At 37.3% G+C, this 13,824-nt stretch overlaps 1 protein-coding gene across 10 annotated transcripts in view; it reads left to right on the forward strand.

Moving 5' to 3' along the window:
- arhgap44a (Rho GTPase activating protein 44a) overlaps positions 1-13,824 on the forward strand; it is a 53,220-nt gene that overhangs the window by 34,184 nt on the left and 5,212 nt on the right. For 4 of the 10 annotated variants that reach the window (XM_059558761.1, XM_059558764.1, XM_059558765.1 and 1 more), the window contains exons 17-21: positions 2,533-2,554; positions 3,058-3,240; positions 5,114-5,632; positions 9,192-9,337; positions 10,373-10,750. In XM_059558761.1, coding sequence (XP_059414744.1) covers positions 2,533-2,554; positions 3,058-3,240; positions 5,114-5,632; positions 9,192-9,337; positions 10,373-10,750 — 1,248 coding nt within the window. The remainder of the gene's footprint in view (positions 1-2,532; positions 2,555-3,057; positions 3,241-5,113; positions 5,633-9,191; positions 9,338-10,372; positions 10,751-13,824) is intronic. The other 6 variants (XM_059558767.1, XM_059558768.1, XM_059558762.1 and 3 more) reach the window with 5 other exon arrangements.

The following is a 13,824-nucleotide window of genomic DNA, read 5'->3' on the forward strand; positions in this document are numbered from 1 at the left end:
CATTTAGAAATCATTCTAATATTCTGATTTATTATGAGTGTTGGAAACAGTTCTGCTGTCTCATATATTTGATAAATAAAAGGTTAAAAAGAACTGCATTTATTCAAAATAAAAAAAAAATCTAATAATATATATTCTAATAATATATTTTCTTTACTATCACTTTTTAGAAATTTAACACATCCTTGCTGAATAAAAGTATTGATTTTATTTTAAAAAAGAAAGAAAAAAAAATACTGACCCCAAATTACTGACCAGTAGTGTATATTGTTATTACAAAATATTTATATTTTGAAAACATAGCTTTTTTTTTTTTTTTTTTTTACTTTTTATTCATCAAAGTATCCTAAAAAGTATCACATGTTCTGAAAAAATATTAAGCAGCAGAACTGTTTTCAACTTTGATAATGAATCATCATATTAGAATGATTTCTAAAGGATCATGTGATAATGATCCTAAAAATTCAGCTTTGCATCACAGAAATAAATGATAATTTAAAGTATAATAAATTTAAAAACAATTATTTTAAATTGTAATAATATATCACAATATTACATTTTTTTCTGTATTTTTGATCAAATAAATGCATTCTTGATGATCAGAAGAAGCTTCTTTCAAAAACATTAAAAATAGTAATGTTTCCAAACTTTTGGTCTGTACTGTATATAATATAAATATAAAATAATATTATTAATGATATCATATATGTAATAATCATATTTCATAACATCACATTAAATAATGCTTCATCATTCATACCCATAGGTGATAAAGTCTGAAGGGTAAAAATCCAGAACAATTCACGTCTCTGTAAGAGCAATTCAATATCTCCCCGTCTAGGTGGCACACTCACTTTCTCCATCCCACAGAAGCGTAAGGCGGAAACATCGTGATTAAATGACAAGAAATGGGCAGTGACTGGATAGTTAACATCTTTTCTTCTAATAGAACTTTTATGTTCACTAATTCTTTGTTTTATTTGACGTGAAGTTTTTCCCACATAGCCCAAGCCACATGGACACCGAATCAGATAAATAACATGTGTAGAAACACGAGTGATAACAGAATGAATACCAAATTTCTTCCCAGTTCTAGGATGACAAAAGAATGAAGTTTTAGTTGTATTGTTACACTGCGCACAATTGCCACAGCGATAATTTCCATTTTGTAATAGACTAATTAATCTCTGAGAAGAACTAGAGATGCGACTTTGAAAACGAGCGTGTACTACATGATCTTTTAAATTCTTCGCTCGTTTAAATACAATCAGTGGAGAATGTCGGAAAATTGTGCTCAGCTCAGGATCAGAAGACAACAATTACCAATATTTTTATGACTTAGAGGAATAGGTGGTAATAAAAGTAAAGGAATTCTTTTTCACTTTTTTTTTATTACATTTTGTTACCATTTTTTTTCAGTGTAAACTTTTTAGGAGGTTTATTTTGCTTGGCTGCAGAGCAGAGAAAAGTCAGAAAGTCAGAAAATTATGAAAGCTGGTTTCTTCCACAGGATAAAAAAAATTAATTATTATTTTTTTTATCTCACAATTCAGCCTATTTCCTTTCAGCCTAAGTAATTCTTGCAATTCTGTGTTTTGTTCTTAGATTTGTGACAGAGAATTAATATAAAGTCAGAAATGTGAACCCCAAGAAAAAAAATATATAATTTTATGACAAAAAGTCACAATTATCTTTTTTATTTTTTAAATCTGTCAGAAAAAATAAATAAATTGTGAGATGTAAAGTAAGAATTCTGAGGAAAGAGTCAGAAATGCCAGATTTTAACTCTAGTGAGATTTTAAGTCAAAATTCTGAAAAAAAGTCAGAATTGTGACATAACTTGAGAATTGTGAGATTTAAACTCATAATTCAGAGAAAAAGGTTACCTTTTAATTTATTTTTTTTAGTTTTTGTCATGAAAAAAAAAATTAAATTCATAATTCTGGGGGTCTGATGTGCACATCTTTTACATTTTTTCATTTTTTTATATATTCATGTTGTTGCAACAGTATTACAAGCATTTAAACAAGCTTGTGACAAAATTTCTTCAGTTACTGACTTTTTTTTAAACTTTGGATTTTAATTTCATATTTAATATTATATGAGTATTTCCATTACAACTAGTCATTTCTAATGTATTTCCTGATTCCCCCTGATGTCAGCTGTCATTTCACAGACAAGTTTTCTAGATTACATAACTATTAGAGACTGGTCCACTGTTTAAGGGGAGGCTAAGTGTCTAATTGTTTGTGTCCACAGCTCTCGGGGTAAACACAATTAGAGTTAATGAGGCTTAATGATTTCGCAGCAGGCATGAGTGCCAGTTGTTCATTTAGGCTGACATGTTCTCACCTCTAGACCGCCCTGATCTTGCAAACTCTGTCAAACTACATACATCCCCCACTGCATGCTACACAGCTCTCATTTAGCTGTTCTCCTCATGTCATTTGCTTTTGCTTACTTTACAGACATTACTGTTAAATGTAAACTCACTGTGTTTCCTGTTCACTCATTATTTTATCCACACTTAACGCAGCATTAGGAAAATTCAAAGGTACCGTCCACCTTTTCTGTTATACCGTGACTTTGTTTTTGGTTACACTTTTTAATAACTTACTGAACAATTATAAAATTTTGTATTATTAACAGGACAGTGATGCATGTACTGTGTGTTTAATTATAAAAACTCTACCTTTCAAAAGTTTGTGGTCAGGTTTGATTATTTATTTATTTTGTTATTGAAGAAGAAGAAGAAGAAAGTATATATTTATTAAGCAAGGATACATTAATAAAAATAAAAAAGTATAATGTTACCAAATACTTCTGTTTTGAATAAATTATATTTTGATATTACAAAATTATATATTTGAACATTATTACAAAAATATTATGAAAACAAACTGTCATATAGAATTATGGGTAATGGTCAAATATAATCACCCAAGGTGGCAAGTTGCTGTCATGCATCCGAGGGTTAACATTTCTGTAAAGCATATCTAGATGTTGTGTTTTCTGCAGTGGTTGTGATTGATGGTTTGTGGCTCTTTATGTGGGCAGTGTGGGTGTCAGAGTGATGGACACATCGTGGGTGAAGGGCAAAAGTTCCTCTACATTGACCCGCAAAGCCTCATCCACGCCTCCACAAGCGCCCGGCTCTCCTGCGGACACCCTGATCACTGAGCAGCCCGGTGAGCTGGCCACATCTCCAATCCCCACACCCCCTCCTGGAGACAGGGGCAGGTAAAAAAACAACAACAACAACAACACATGATTCCCATCATCCTCGACCTGTTTTCCATTCTCATTTCAATGTACTGTATGCATATTCCACAGCAGAACTAGTTGCATCAACTAACTTGTGACCCCATTGTTTTCCATTCAGCAATTAACTCTTTTGCTTTCCCTGCATTTGTGTATTAATGACATCATTTCCTCTGCTCTTCTATGCTTTATCTAAAACTAGAAGTGTGTATTTTTATTTTTATTTTTACGCACTGTAGTGCAGTCAGTATGGCCGTGTACACACTGCAGATAAATACAGTTGTCAGTCCTCTTGTGTTCTTCTTCCTGTTTTGTACACACAGACTTCAGTTGTGACATCCGCATTCTTCAACCAAATTAATCGCATTTACATTAAACAAAACCAAACTCAGCAACTAGTTCTTGCAATGTAATTAAAAGCCTCTTTCTTTTCCTGATGCGAGGCAAGAAGATCTCAGGGAAAGAGGTACACCAATGATCGAATGTTTGGGGTCAGTAAGACTTTTTCATTTTTGTTCTTTTGAACTTTGATCAAAGAATCCTGAAAAAATGTGTCATACAGTAGCTTCCACAAAAATTTTAAGCAGCAGCACATCTGTTTCAATATTGATGTTTATAAGAAATTAGCAGTTAATCAGCATATTGGCAAAGATGGGAAGGTTACTTTGGAAATGTAATAGGTAACAGATTAAAAGTTACCCTATTTACAATGTAATAGGTAGTGTAGCTATTTCAGTGACTTTTTAAAGTAATGAAACTGATTACATTTGATTACAAAATTCAACTGTCAAATCCGAACATTTAAGCCAGGTACGGTTAACATTACGGTAGTACTCAACACTCATTACTGTCAGACAGTGCTGAAAATTCAGCTTTGCATCAAATGAACATATTACATTTTATTTATTATTTATTACATTTACATTTTATAAGTATCTTAAAATAGATTTTAAATTCAATTTTTTGCAGTATTTTTTTATCAAATCAATACTGCTTTGGTGAGCATACGAGACTGACCACTATGCCTCCAGGACGCTTACATCATGTTTCTTTGGCATGTTTCTAATTTCAGGAGTGACTCCTTTACTCTGTTCAGACCCAAAACGATAACGTAGAGGATTCACTACCAGATATGAATGCCGTTGTTGATGCTTTTGCAGTGTGTACAGGCCTATGTGATCATGTAGTGTGGTTAAACCACCACAGTTTGGTAGGATTGGTCTTGCTGTGGCTTCCTATTCATTCAATTTCACTAATAATCAACCCATAAGGCCATTTGCAAGGTCATGCCATGGTTAAGTCATTATATTTACAGTTTGCGATGGCTGATGATTTGACTGGCTTACTTACCCCCCCCCCAACACTCTTTCAGGCAATGAAAGGGTTTTTGTGTCTGTGTTTTAACTGCTCTGGGTTTTCACCATATTTAGAGACCTTGGTTTCAGTGATTAGCTCTTGTACAGTATATTAATGTTTGGTTGTTCAAAGAGATTTTTTTCCTTACTTGGTGCAGTGCGCAGACACAAGGTCATTTTCAGTTTTCTTTTTGAATTTTAATGCATTGCTGTGCTTTTCCTGCCAGTGGAGTTGGATGGCGCCTCTTTTTCGTTGCTAAGCTTCCTGTTTGCTAGACCTGTTGCTAATTGCCGCGTTCTAAACTGGCTAAATGCTCATACCAGCTTGAGACTAACATGCAGACCAAAGGATCCTGAGAGTATTATCAATATTGTATAACGCTAGCGAGCCACAGCTGGAGCTAAGCATCCACTTTCCTGTTGCGCTGTCATGCGTGTGCAGTTGACCAGAGCTCTCTCTCCTGTGTTTGCTCTTTTATTGTTTTCAATATCTGCAGCTCAGACGACGTGTCGCCCAATCGGCCGGATTCCTCACATGTCTATTCGTCCCACGTGGAGGAGCGGCCACCCCCTCCGTACCCTTCCTCGTCCACATCTTCCCATCCCGGTCCTCACCACTTCTACCCCAAGCCCCCTCCCTGTGCTCGGCCCGTCGCCCCTGGTCCCGAGTCCCAGCCTCCCGGCTCCCCGCCTCCGCCCCTGCGCTGGGCCGGCTTCGGCCTTCCCCAGCCCCAGCCACCCCCCTCCTCTTCTTCCTCTTCCTCCTCCTCCTCACTCGATATCAACTCCAACCCCAAGCCTAGCTGCCTGCACTTTCCCAAACACGGGCCCCTGTGTGACGCGCCGCATGCCGCTCCACCTGACGCCAGTTCTTCACCCCTGTACATTAAAACCCCTCTCGTACTGACCCACCATGACATGTCCCTCAGAAACCCCCCTAGCCTCCCCTCCACCGCACCCCCACCGTGGGCTGCCTGTCAATGTGCCCGTGAGAGAGGACCCCCCAGGCTGACTAGGTAAATACCACCTGCCTGCGGCCACCCTGCCTTCGCAAAACACATTGTGACGGCCATCAGGGCTCCCCACACTGTCTGAGCGCTCACCTCAGATCACTCCATACTGGCTCCCACTTTTCCATCTTGTTTTTGGAACTTTCTTTGTAATGTTATTGCTTTCTCAGTCCCATCACGCAAATTCCGTAACATTCTCATTGTCTGGGAAAGCCTGAGGTTGCCTGGCAACTGAGGATGTTACTGGCCTTAGTGAAAGTGGATCCTTCAAGTAGAAATCAGTGCTCTCATTGAGTTTTTATATTATTTTGTATATATTCACGTTTTGAATCAGTTCACATTTTAAGTTATTTTAATTTAAGTTAAGATTGTTGTCATTTTGTTGTGTTTTTAGTAGTTATTTTAATGTCTATTTATTTTTATTTCAGTATTAGCTGTTTTAGTACATCAAGTTAAACTAAATTAAAAACTTTGCCTTTGCAGCTAGCTGAAAAAAAAGGTTTTAAAATTGTATTGAATTTCAGTTAACATTTATTAACATTTTTGAATGGTTTTAGATCCAGTTTTAGTTTATAACTATAATAACCCTGGTAGAAATAAATACATTGATTGAGCTGTATATAGTGACATGAATGTATTATGCGTATGAATGTATTGACTGTGACATAGAGTCATGAGTTGTTTTTGCTCACTGGGATAGTCATACTTGATGTGCATGAACATTAACATCAGCTTTGCTCCAAAACCTAATGAGCTGCCCACCTAGGCATCTATTTTAGTCATCATAGGTGCTCTCCCAACACAAAGATTCTTCCAAACAATAGGAAATGGATTTATTCTGGCCTTATGTGATAGTTTTGAAAAAAATTAAATTAATTGCAATGATATAATCTGATTGCCACTTACATTTACTCGGTTCTTAGAAAGTCCATCTAAGTAAAATGCATCAATTCTGTAAATGTCTGACACTAGAGTGCTGTAGTAAGGAGTATTTTTGTGGGCCAGCTTGTGGGTCTCTGTCATCCTGGTTAACCTTAACCTTATCAATTGGCTTTTGGATTATTGCAGAAAATAAGCCCCATTAAATATTTTGCCATTGGGATGGGACATATCGAACGGTTTGTTATAAATAGCCAAAAGGCTTTAGCTTTTCTATCTTCATCTTAAGCCCAATGTAGACTTCAGTTTTTCTAGTACGCATGTGCACGCTATCAAATTAAGTATACTAAAAAGGCTATGTGTTTGGCTTTACGCATCGTAATTATACACTGGGCTATGGCTAGTCAGAAATAGATGGTTTTAAAAGGAAAGATATTCTTGTTCTAGAGAGAATTGCTCTCAATGAATTGCTCTCAAATAATCAATATTTTTAGTCCTTTATTTCGTTTTCCCTGAAGACAAAAACTACATGTTCAATGTATATCTATTTAAAATAGGGCTGTCACTTTTAGTCCGAAAATCGATTGCACAATCGATCGGACCGACCAAAAAAAGTTTCGAAAATTAAGATAGGGAATAGATTTTAACCAAATATGTACACTATTAATTTTAAAAGAATTAAACAATTAAAAAATATAGATGTAACAAAACTCACAAACAAGCAGAAAAAGAAAATAAAGAATTCCGAAAGTGCAGTATGCGTTGCGAAAGCTAGACAGAAAATACCAGCAAATTTACAGCAATGTAAAGACGCGTTTACGCGCGTCTGGAGGTCTCGCGGCGCGGTAGACGCGAATTCGCCACATTCACGCATGCATCTAGCATCTAGTTACAGGAGATTCTGAGTTATGAAAAGGACCATTGCAAGCTGACAGCGACCAGCTTTTGTGGTGGAAAATTGCGGTCGGAGCGTGTCTTCTCAACAGCTGGACATATAGTAAATAAAAACCGCTCTGCTCTGGACCCCAAAAATGTTGATCGACTTGTTTTCCTGTCCAATAAATTTGTAATGGCCCTAGCCTTTTTGCGCATTTCATTATGCCTGCCTAGTGCCTAAGTGTCATTACGTTCAATAAAAAAACACACATGGCCTGTTCTCAAGTCCATTTAAAGTTTAATTTTTTGAAGGGTTGTTTGAAATGGATTGAATCATTATTTAAAATAATCTTGGAGATTTTTGAATTGCCTAAATCGTCCGTTATTTGACGTTGAAAAAGGAAAGGTCTTTTTTTTTAGTCATGGAAAATCGATTTTACAATCGATTCAATTATCATAATGTCTTAAAAATCAAAAATGATTTTTCACCCTAACTTAAAATTATGAAAAAAGCTAAAGGTATGGTCATATTTACCATTGTTTGGCAAAAATTGCGTAAACATTTTGCTAATGTGACCACATCTTAATGGACTAAAAACCGCAAACTCTACTTTCATTGGTTTACAGAGCTGGTGCTCATGAATAGCATTTCAGACCAGTCACTTCCAATCAGACTTTTCATTTCAGATGCAATGCTGTGTTAGAAGTTGCTGCTGACAACAAGGGCAGCTCACTAGATTTTGGAACAAAGCAAGAGACATCTAGAGCCAAATAAAATAGAATCATCTAATCAAGAGTCTTCCCTACTTAACAGCCATCTGTATTAGAGAACTCTAAATCCAAATGCACTGGTCAATGACCAATATTAAATTAGAATTCAGACATTTTACAGCAATGTAGGGCATACATTTAATTGAGGTGGGAATTGTTTATACGAATGCTCTTTTTTGGATCATCAGTCTCCCGGGTTGTTTGAAAGGTTGTGGGAATGTCATAGTGGAACTACATGAATTTCCATCGATTGTTGCACATGCATCAATGCAATAAAGATCAATCTAAGATCTTTATTAGGAGCGCTAACCATCATTAGAGCCAGTGTTAGCCGTTTTACCAATGATGTTGACTGTTTATTGCAATGGCCCAGGATCCCCTCCACATCTACCCTCATGAGCCTTTATTCAGAAGTCACAGGGAACTGCAGCAATTGAGTCATAGATATGGGGGAATCATTCCAAACGTAGCCACATAGATGCAGATATTGCATAATCATTCTCTGCGTGTCTGCATGGATATAGGTGTAGAGGACTCATGTGTTCATTTTTCTTCCTCAGAGTTTAGCAGAGAGTCACCTGAATAGAGCTGTCAGAGTGAAAAACAAGCTCCACATGCTTAGTTATATTAAAGATACATGCTGCGTATGTGTTTGTGTGTGTGTGTGTGTGTGTGCTGGGCAAGGACACTCAATCCCCCTCCTTCTGCCGTGCATGAGAAACACTCTGTGTAAATCCACCTTCACATGTCTATTAAAAATTCAGCAGAGTTTAGATTTACGTTCTTGTAGCTCATCTGGTAAAGCATGACACCAGCAACACAAAGGTCATGGGTTCGATTCCCACGTCACTTAAGGCAATAATGTTATGTCATGGTGCATTCAGACACAATCAAAAGCAGAAGGATGTTATTTAGCACTTAAGTCGCTGTTCTTAGTTTCGTTGATGGGGGGCATGAGAGGTCCTTGCACGCTATTAGTCATTAATGATACAGTGGGTGCAGACTGATGGCAGGCAGTCATGTTTCTCTCTCTCTCCAGCACTCTGAAGAGCAAGGAGCTCTCTCCTGTGATTGGCCACAAGTCTGCGCAGGCATCAGGAGCAACAGTGCCCCCTGTCAGTGGTCAGCAGAGCAACAGCCAGTCTCCCCATTCTGCAGAGCACAGCCCCCACACCTTACGCAAAGGTTCGTCCCACAGGGGTTCCTCTTTATTTCTTTTATTTTTATTCAATCTGCAGCTAAAATCCTCTTTAAATCTGGTATAATGTCTGCCTTGGGTGATCAGATCAGTATGCATCTGGTAATACACGTGTTTCTGATTCTGTCGAGGTGATTTTGTGACATACATTACTTACTACATCAGTATGTGCTGTGTAATTCTTTGTATTGTACTGTGAAGCCTTGTGCATGTAGATAAAGGTGGACTTTTTTTTTTTTTTTTTTTTTTTTTTACAAATTTTACAATGGGATGTTATTTTAGTTAGTAAAATGATTGTTTTCTCAAAATTTGCATTTGAAAAGAGTATTTTTACAAAACAGTTTCATTTACTGCTTACTTTTATTTAAGGAAAATTATTTAAGATATTAAGTCTTGTTTTCTGAAAAATTTACCAATGTTAAGTAAATTGTTGTGTAAAACAAAAAAAAAATTCCTGTCAGAGGGTTAAGAAAAACAAACTTAATTCAAAGAGAAAACAAGATGATTTTTCATACCCTGCTGACAGATATTTTTTAGTGTTTTAAGCATAAGGTCAATTAATACAATACAATTAAAAAAACTGTTGTTAAATGTTTCAGTAAACAATACTTAATATCTAAAGTCATACTGAAGATATTTTTTTCCAAGTGTTCAGGTTGTAAAATGTCTTTCCCAAAACTTAATGATATTCATGATGTAACACTTAATTTAATATTAAAAACTACTTCTTTCATTTGAAGTGTACAGTTAAAAACAAATTAAAAAGTAATAATGATTTAGATGTGCACACTCACATGCATTCAAGGTGTAAGGAAAATATTATAACCCTTATTTTTTGTTTAAATTAAAGTCATTAAATGTAAAGAGGTCCCAAGATGCATTGCGCCCAATTTTCACCTTAGCACTTTCTATCTGTGATCTGATCACCCGAAACGAATGTCAATACCAGGTGTAAACAGGATCGTAGAGTAAAAGTGACTTGCATGCTTATTTGATTTTGTCTTATCTTTCTCCTCTTACAGCCTCTAAGAAACTGGCCCCTGTACCACCCAAGGTTCCCTACGGCCATTCGGGGGGGATATCAGACCAATCCACAGGTCAGCCGTCTCCGGTTAGCCTGTCCCCCACTCCCCCAAGTACCCCCTCCCTATACAGTTTGGGCTGTCCCCCAGGACACGCGCCCACCTCTTCCCCTGGCCAGACCCCATTAGGGGGACCCCATACGTTGTCCTCGCCGCCGTCTCTGACTGGTACGCTCACAAAGTCCCGACCCACCCCAAAGCCCAGGCAGAGACCCAGTCTACCCCCTCCCCAGCCACCCAATGTCCCCCCTACGGCCCCCCAGCCCCTGGAGCAGGGTCTACTTGACGGATTGTCCCCCGGGGAGAGCATGTCCACAGGTAAACATGCCACAGTGGCAACATCACAAGTGGGAGTCCAGCGACCCTCTTTCAAACTGTCTGTCTCTCCGTCCTACTCAGGCAGTGGACTTTAAGGAGCCAGATCCCCATAAGAAATGTGAAGACATAATATGGAGTGCCCTTATATTCAGTTGCCTTTGAGATGTATACTATGATTATTTTTTAATCCCTAGGATTATATTTTAGTTCTACAGTTTTAAGAAAAAATGGAAACAAAGGGAATTCAATTTAAGGCCTGGGACATACTGTATATATCTTAATACAAAGTGAAGTGTGTAATTTTTGCACAACCAATGGAATTCTAAAAATAATGACTTTCCATACAGAGTTTCCACTTACAAACTAGTTTTGCACCAGTTTCATGCTATTACTTGAGCCAGAAGTTGTTGGAAGTGTTGGACCGCTCAAACAAAGCAAGCAGTGTTTTAAAAGTGCCTCTAAGTTTACAGTCTTTAGGTTGTATAAAAGGGAAAAAATGGGCAAACACTTGCTGAAAATCATTGACTATTAGATTGGCCAGCTTTACATTAAACTTTCAGGGACTGAATGTGCGGTGTGGTTCAGTGAACTTTCAAAGGCGCAATCCAGTCTTTTTATAAGGATTCAGATTTCATAAAGAGCATGAATCGATCACTTGGAAAAAACTTGCGAGAACTTACTGAAAATCATAAACTCAGATTTGATTAATTAGCTTTACTTTCAACTTTTAGGGGTGCAGGTGCAGTCACATTTACAGACCTGCTAACCTTGGAAATATATATATATATATATATATTTTTTGATCGCAATCAGTGTGATGGGACAGGACATGGGGGTCAAGGAGTCGTATATTCTTAGATAGCTATACTATTACTTGAAGCTCCTTAATGGCTAATGTCCAAATTGTAATTACACTAAATCACACACACCTTTGTGCTATTCCTGTTATACAGTTTTTTAAAGTAAATAGTAGGGATGCAACAATATAGTTAACCCCCAGTTCAATACATACCTTGGTTTTTTAATCAGGGGTTTCAGCTTGGAACATCAGAGTTTTTTTTTTTTTTTTTTTAGATTTCTGATTTAAAATGCTCTAAAAAAAAAAAAAAAAAAAAAAACTCCAGGACACTTTAATTAAATCTCCAGTACGCTTCGGTACACTGTGGAAAAACATGTATGTCTACTTCAAATTTCTTTTAAGAGAAGTATTATTTTTATGGATTGGCCATTTTGTACGGTGCCCGTAAGGTGACTTGTTCGGTTTACTTAGTTTTGTCGTGGCCACGACGTAATAACTCATGGGAACGTCATATTATGTCGTGGCCACGAGATCATTTTGTCGAGGTAATGACATCCTTATGTCGTGGCCTCGAGATGCTATGTTGAGGGAACGAAAGCTGAGTTTTTCTCGTGGCCACGAGTTTAATGCGTAAACAAACCTGCGTGACCATAGATGAAATCATTCATATTTTATTTTGAATTAAGAAATTATTATATTATTTATACATATAAAATGTATATTTTATATAAACTGTAACACATTATATGGTGGATTATTTCCCACCTTCTAAAGCCCCTTTCACGCTGAGATTCCAGATAATACACAGGTAATGTGTCCCGATGTTCTGTCGATTTGTTCTACCCTGTCAGATTTTGTTACCTCCCACTGAAAAAAGTGGGTAGTACAATTCGACAAACTGCTACTGTAAAGTTATGGTTTATTAATGCCTACACTTACCACAACCCTAATCCTACCCTTACAGTAATGCAAATATAGGAATTATGGGTTATATTCGCGGTTGTAGCTAGAAGGTATACAAATATTTTTTTCTACCAATAAGATTGTGTTTTTATTAAAGTCTACACCTACCCCAACCCTACACCTGCCCTTACATTAATGCAGGTACATTACATATTGTTGTTTAGCATGAGAAAAGGACACAATATTGATGTACGCATGCACAGTAAACCCTGGTAAGAAAATCTGACGGTTGAATAAAATGTCAGGAAACCGGCAATTGTTCCCGGATCATTAGATTTTGGTTCATTCACACTGCCAGTGATTTCCCGGAATCTGTGCATGCGTTCACACCGAGTGTGCCGTGCTATTCCTCAAAAGTGAATCCATTGCGTTCCGATCGCCCCAGATGGTTGATCCCAGTATAGGTCATAAACCCCGCCCTCTCCATGGTATCTAATGGGACGTGGGACAAAGTAAATAATTAAATTTCACTTTTAAATATTTTGTTTTCAAACATGGTTTATGTCATTTGATGTAGATTCCATCACGCTGATGTAAGTTAGGGTATTCGTTTTTAAAATAAGTTTGGTTTTAGTTAGTAATGTGATGCTATAAAAACGGGAGTGTGATGTCATGATTGACAGCTGGGACTGACAGCTTCTCTGAGCAAACTGAGGCACCGAGGTCTGGGGCATGTGTTTGCGATTGACTCTGCGGAAGTGTGGGCAGGGTGCAGCTCCACTTCGCTCTCTACTGCGCTGACTTTGGTCCTAAATTTGCTACTGCACAGACTCTGGTCCCACATCAGTGCACTGTTAGGACAATGACGGCATCACTTTTCTTCAATGGAAGTGAATAAAGGTGTAGTACAACCCGTAAAGGTGTAGTAATGACACGTGACATCAGGATGTGACATGTAATGTACGAGTCGAAAACGCTAGGCACGTTAACTTTCACTTAAACTGGTGAACAATCTCAGCTTCAGCAAAGATAGTGAGCAGCTAACTGATCTCTGCTTCAGTTTGCACATATTTTTTGTCTCGAATGTTGATCTGCCTTCAAAACACCTGGTAAAAGAGTCGCACGATAACATGCGTCATCATCACTACGACACACCTTTTACCAGAATCAGAATTAGCTTTATTTGCCAGTTGTGCGCAAACAAACGAGGAATTTGTTGTTTTTTTTAAGGTGCTCCTGGTGTATACATACATACATGCATACATACACATCTTAAAAAAATTAAATAGTAAGACTTAGCAATAAATAATGTGTATGAATCTGGAACAGTAGATTTATTTATATACAGATTTGTGCATTTTTACTCTATATA

The sequence above is a fragment of the Carassius carassius genome, chromosome 9 (genome assembly GCF_963082965.1).
Source record: "Carassius carassius chromosome 9, fCarCar2.1, whole genome shotgun sequence".
Lineage (NCBI taxonomy): Eukaryota > Metazoa > Chordata > Actinopteri > Cypriniformes > Cyprinidae > Carassius > Carassius carassius.